The following is a 6925-nucleotide window of genomic DNA, read 5'->3' on the forward strand; positions in this document are numbered from 1 at the left end:
CCAAAGGCTGTCAGTACTGATGTACATGTGATTTTACAGGTGTTTTATTTTTAATAAATTTACAACAATTTCAGGAACTCTTTTTTCACATTGTTATTATGGGGGATTGTGTGTAGAATGTTGAGGAAATCAATGAATTTAATCCATTTTGGAATAAGGCTGTAACATAAAACAATTTGGGAAAAACTATGAACACTTTCCGGATGCACTGTATGTTATTTTGTTAGATGAGCTCCAGATTTGGCTTTAGTACTGACTAATCTAATGTATATGCACAACTATAATATTGTAAAGCTTCCTATAGAAAATATTCATTTAAATGAGAGATTTAAGGGGGGTGTGCTCATATATGCTGAACACTGTATGCCAACTGTGCACTAGTTTAAAGAAAGGCTGTTTTAATCACTACTATTTTTATCTTCTGTAGGTTATGGATAAAATATGGTAATTCTAATGGTTTCAAAAAATTAATTTGATTTTTGGAAATCACCAAGCGACCCCCCTTCATTGTCCTGCAACCCCCATTTTGGGAACCACTGCTATAGACAATTCAAAACAAATATAGCTTAAAGGGGCTAATAATATTGACCTAAAAATAAGTTTCAAATATTTAAACCTGGTTTCATTCTAGCCAAAATAAAACAAATAAGACTTTCTCCAGAAGAAAAAATATTATCAGACATACTGTGAAAATTTCCTGAATCTGTGAAACATCATTTGGGAAGTGTTAAATAAAGAAATCACAGGAGGGCGGATTGTTTTGTCTTCAACTGTATTTAAGTGTGTGTGTGTGTGTGTGTGTGTGTGTATGTGTGTGTGTGTTTTCTCTTACTTTATCCAGCAGCGGTTGGCACTGTGGCACTTTGCTCTCTGGGCTCTCCAGTTTGACGATGCTGATGAAGATGCTCTCCTGACGCTCATCTTCACTGGTGTTACACAGAGACAGCGGGTGGGACTGCACAAACACAGACAATTCACACACAGTCAAATTCTGAGTTCAGAAAGAAGAATCTATATCGAAATGCTCCAACATTAAAGCAACGGCACAATCGCACGTGCAGTGTATGAAAGCACTGATGAATATGTAAACATTAAAAGCTGTATACGCCATTTCAGATAAATCATCTGTCAAATTCACGTGATTCTCTTCTGATACAGAATACAGTAGTGAGATATAAAGCATGGCGACAAGGTGGCTCAGTGGTTAGCACTGTGGCCTCACAGTAAGAAGGTCGCTGGTTCGAATCCTGGCTGGATCAGTTGGCATTTCTGTGTGGAGTTTGCATGTTCTCCCCGTGTTGGCGTGGGTTTCCCCAACAGTCCAAACACATGCGCTATAAGGGAATTGATGAACTAAATTGACCGTAGTGTATGAGTGTGTGTGAATAAGTGTGTATGGGTGTTTCCCAGTACTGGGTTGCGGCTGGAAGGGCATCCGTTGTGTAAAAGATATGCTGTAATAGTTGGTGGATCATTTAGCTGTGGTGCCCCCTGATGAATAAGGCACTAAGCTGAAGGGAAATGAATGAATGAATAATTTAAAGCGTCAGCAGCACATTCAAATGTGCACACACACACACACACACACACACACACACACACACACACACACACACACACACACAGATGAACTTCAGCCTCACACACTCTTTCATGTTAAACAGCAAACTTCCTTTTCCTTTAAAGGTGGGCGAATATTTGACTAACAGTTCACTTATCAATGAAGAACAAAAGGCATGAGAGAGAGAGAGAGGAGAGAGAGAGAGAGGGAGAGAGAGAGAGAGAGAGAGAGAGAGAGAGAGAGAGAGATGATTGAAATTTAATACGCCTTTATTTATTACGAAATTTTAAACCACAACAGGCATCAAGGTGGCGCAGTGGGTAGCACGATTGCCTCACAGCAAGAAGGTCACTGGTTCAAGTCCAGGCTGGCCCAGTTGGCATTTCTGTGTGGAGTTTGCATGTTCTCCCCATGTTGGTTTAGGTTTCCGCCGGTTGCTCCGGTTTCCCCCACAGTCCAAACACAACCGCTATAGGGGAATTGATGAACTAAATGGGCCGTAGTGTATGAGTGTGTGTGTGAATTAGTGTGTATTGGTGTTTCCCAGTGTTGAGCTGAAAGGGCATCCAAGGGTAAAATATATGCTGGATAATTTGGTGGTTCATTCCGCTGTGGCGACCCCAGATTAATAAAGGGACTAAGCTAAAAGAAAATGAATAAATGACTTTAAACAAAAAACATATTTCCAAATCACACAATGCTTTCATCAAAAGACAATCAATTTTTTTAACCCAACACAACATATTTTTACACTCCAAATGTCTTCAAACTTGTCCTACTCCTCCATTGATAAATAAAAAAAATTAATCATGTTTATCATGGCATCAAATGTAAATACAGGCATTCAGAAGCACAGAATAGTGCACTCACTGCACTCCAGCCAAATGGTAAGGTTTATAATCTAATTAATACATATTAAACCTCTTTAACATGATTAAATGTAGATGCTGAATCACTGATATGTGTTGGTTTGCGCTGAGTAACAGTTCTAGACTTCAATTTCAGACGGGTTATTTTATTTTCCAGATCTGAGGTGAACTATCTGATGCTGCTTTCAGTAGTATGGCAATAGATGTGATGTTAAATACCATTCAAACTCACTTTATTAGCATTTAACACTGAATAAAGCACATGAAGTGTACCTGAGCTGATCATAGTCAATTTACTGTTCAGCTGTGAGAAATAGAAGCTGTTTCTAAAATATACGTATCAGGTTTAGGTTAGGACAAAAACTCCTTCTAATATGGAAAATATGAATGACGTTGCTTTTATTTACAACTCGACCTAAATCAGCTTTTAACTTCGATAGTCAGGCTGTTGGTGTTGTGAATCTGGCAACCTGCACTTGTGTGTGTGTGTTTTGATCCAGGAATGCAATACCAAGTTCAACGACTGGGTGTGAAACTTACATACTGCACCTTTAAATGTACAGTTCATTCTGATTCAGGGCTGTGCACCGGAGGTGGCCCGGAGCCACTGCCCCTCTGCCTCATTGACTGAAGTGCCCTCCCTCTCCCTCCAACGCGTCCGTGCCCCGCCCCTCCACTTCACGAGATTTCTGTGACCGCCACCCCCCCCACAGCGTGATTCCTGCGACCCCCCCCCCCACTTAGCATGATTCCTGCTACCATCCTTCTCCCCACCTACTTAGCATGATATTCACGTGACCGTCACCCCTAGCCCCTTAAGGTGATTTCCACGACCGTCACATAAGCACCTGCCCAGTTAAGAGTTTGTTCACGGCACTGTTCTGATTTATATAGTCTGCTAGGTTTTCTGAAATCCGTTTCTGAAATTATTTCTTTAGTCCTTGACTTTCTGGAATGGGATTATGATTCTGGAGACTGCATGAGTCTTTCTGTGCTGGGCGTCTGCATGAAGCTGATCATTATCTCCGGCCAGTGTTTGCCAGCTCCGCTCACCATCACGACAGTCTGTCATCTCCACTGCGTATTTATATCTCACAAAAGGGCCAGAAATCTAAAAACAACATCGGTTCCGACCCCAAAACACACATCTTCAGTTTGGTGTTTCGAAAAACGGTGGCGCACAAACAGACTATTGACAATGGAGAGAGCCATTCGTACGTCTGTGTAAACCACAAACTGGGCTGGGATGAGAGAGACAGACGCTTTGTAGTGGCGTATAAAGACATTCCAGAGTCATCTTTACCACAGACAGATGACTAAAAATACTCTGAAATCAAACGGCCTGAAAAACAAACACAGGAGACGAGAGATGATAAAGAGCCACTGTCTTTTCTCTCTTCCTCTGTCAGTAATGCTGTTTGTTCATGTTGTCAGATGAGAAACAAGTCGCTTCAGATCACTGTGCTCTTTGTATTTATTTATCTTCTTTATATTTATGGTCATATGGGAAATAGCTGAGAGCATTTTCACAAGACTGACGGATGAATGTATGCCCAGAGTTTAAATCAGTTATAAAATGACTAGTGCTGTCCATACCTGTCAATATTGAGATGTAAAAATAAGGGATATGCCCACCATAATAAGGCACCCCCCCCTGTTGTGAATAAACAGTTAAACGGTCAGTAATTTGTTTTATTATTATTTTTATTTACAAAAGAAAAATTAAATAGTATACATTAGCAGCAAATACATTAGCAAGCAGTTCAGCTTATTAAAATTAATAGCTTTTATAATGAAATTGTTACCAACTCGGTCCCAGTCATTCCCCTCGCTGGCCAGCAGAGGTCACCATCACCGGACTTTTAAGCATTACATCATCCATCTAAACTGATTGTGCACACACCTGAACTGAATCTAGTTAACGACCCACGCTTCCTATATAAGCCACACTCAAACACCAGTTCAGTCCCGGCCAGCATTACTGAGCGTTCTTTCCTGTCTGAGCTTCTGTTAATAACCCCGGACTGTTTCTGACTCTGAGTTGCCTTCTGCCTGCCCACGACCCTTGCTTTATACACGGACTCTGAACCACGCTGCCTGCCCTCGACCCAAGCCTGTCTAACGGATTCTGAACCACACCGCCTGCCACTGATCTATGCCTGGTAAATCACTCTGTGTCTGTCAGCCGCCACCCCCAAGACCATTATTGATTACTGTTGATGTGTGTTCGCACTTTAGTGCGTATTGGATGTTTGACTGTGACTAATAAATACTGCATAATGGATCCCTCCGTGTCAGTCTCCTTGTTACAGAAATAGGACCAAGCTATCAAATCTCATTAGCTGTTTCTTCACTGTATAACTTACACTGATTAGCCGAAGGAAAATGAATGAATGAATTATAGCCAGTATGTAATAAAAAGAGCATAAACTTTATTCCTCTATCGATCAACTTCAGTTAGTGCAAATTGCAGCTGCCAGAGTTCTTACCGGGTCTAGAAAATATGATCATATCACCCAATTTTATCCTAAGTCTTGTAATAATCTACCTTCTGTATATCTAATCAACTTTCTGTCTCGCTACAATCCAACCCACTCTTTAAGTAGTAGTACCTAGAAGAGCGAAGTCTACTAAAGGAGGTCGAGCCTTCTCATTTATGGCTCCTAAACTCTGGAATAGCCTTCCTGATAATGTCCGAGGCTCAGACACACTCTCCCAATTCAAAACTAGATTAAAGACCTATCTTTTAGTAAAGGATACACTCAATGCATCACATAACGGTATGATGCATGAGTGTGCTCCATGCAGGTGAGTGAGCTTGGCAAACCACCTGCAGGACACACTCCTCCTGTCTTAATGCACCAGACATTTCATTAGAAACACTCCTATGCTTTACATGTTTGTTTATATAATTGCTATTTTCATTTATAGCATTCGTATTTAATATCTCTTGTTTAAATACACTATGAACTGCAGCTTTGCGATCTATTTTCTTTGATCTCCATTTCCACCTGGGGATACTCATCCTGAGGCCTCTAGATATTGTGCAGCGACATTGATGGGATTTAACACCTGAAGAGACCATAGAGGCAACCATAGAGGACTTCTAGAGGTCTCCATAATCCTGGACCAGGCCGTATCCTGAGCAGATGCTGTGGAGGTCATGAAGGAGTGGAGACAGATGAGTATCCGCATTGATTTGTGTAGGCCAGCCAGAACACCCGCCGGTGACCTACTCACACCTGCAGCTTCTCCACGATGGACGTTCAGCGTTCTCCAGCACCCGGCGCCTAGACTGCAGCTCTGCGCAAGAAGTTTGACCAGAGGAGAAATAGCAGTGCCCAACTGAGCCTGGCCTCTCTTAAGGTTTCTCTCCTTCCCTTTGGTCAATTGGTGAAGTTTGTTCCTCCACTGTCGCCACTGGCTTGCTTGGTTTGGGACTTGTAGAGCTGCACATCGATGGATTTGCTCTTCAGTGTTTGGACTCTCAGCAGTGAATATTAAACCACACTGAACTGAACTAAACTGAACTTCAACTCTGAAAACGGGACTGACACAGTTTCAATCTACTAGAACTTCAATGTTAAGCTGCTTTCACACAATCCACATTATACTGAACTAATTATTTTGCTAATTATCTAACTGCCTAAGGTGCAATTTGAATTATTATAGGTTAGGCAAGTTAGGGTAATTAGGCAAGTCATTGTATAACAGTGGTTTGTTCTGTAGACAATCAAAAAAATAACAAGTTCTTAAAGGGGCTAGGGCAACGCAGTGACGCAGTAGGTAGTGCTGTCGCCTCACAGCAAGAAGGTTGCTGGTTTGAGCCTCGGCTGGGTCAGTTGGCATTTCTATGTGGAGTTTGCATGTTCTCCCTGCGTTCGCGTGGGTTTCCTCCGGGAAAGACATGCGATACAGGTGAATTGGGAAGGTTAAATTAGCTGTAGTGTATGAGTGTGAATGAGTGTGTGTGGATGTTTCCCAGAGATAGGTTGCGGCTGGAAGGGCATCCGCTGTGTAAAACAAAAGCTAGATAAGTTGGCGGTTCATTCTGCTGTGGTGACCCCAGATTAATAAAGGGCCTAAGCCGACAAGAAAATGAATGAATAAAGAGGCTACTAATTGACCTTCAAGTTGTTTTTAAAAACTGCTTTCATTTCAGTCAAGAAATAAGGTTTACCCCTAGAAGAAAAAAATATTATAGGAAATACTGTGAAAATGGTCTGTCAAACATCACTTGGGAAATATTTGAGGAAGAAGTTTACAGGAGGCCTAATAATTTGGAGCTGGACTGGGTATTTTTCCGCCTCAGAAATGAGCCGTGTCTAAAGCGAGCCGGATGAGTTCTGGAAAAGTGAGTTTTTGTGCAAGGATCTGAAGTACAGGACTGTCAAAACAGGAGCGGCTTCAGATTTCAGATCCGCACAGAAACCCACACCATAATGACAGAGCAAGAGTCGGATTGTCTGCAGACTCAATGAAAGGGATTAGAAGG

At 41.7% G+C, this 6925-nt stretch overlaps 1 protein-coding gene across 2 annotated transcripts in view; it reads right to left on the bottom strand.

The window, feature by feature from the left end:
• LOC130228788 (E3 ubiquitin-protein ligase RNF43) overlaps positions 1 to 6925 on the bottom strand; it is a 232741-nt gene that overhangs the window by 64430 nt on the left and 161386 nt on the right. For both annotated transcript variants that reach the window (XM_056457230.1, XM_056457229.1), the window contains exon 2: positions 833 to 955. In XM_056457230.1, the coding sequence (XP_056313205.1) occupies positions 833 to 955 (123 nt within the window). The remainder of the gene's footprint in view (positions 1 to 832; positions 956 to 6925) is intronic.

Source organism: Danio aesculapii, chromosome 5 (assembly GCF_903798145.1).
Source record: "Danio aesculapii chromosome 5, fDanAes4.1, whole genome shotgun sequence".
NCBI lineage: Eukaryota > Metazoa > Chordata > Actinopteri > Cypriniformes > Danionidae > Danio > Danio aesculapii.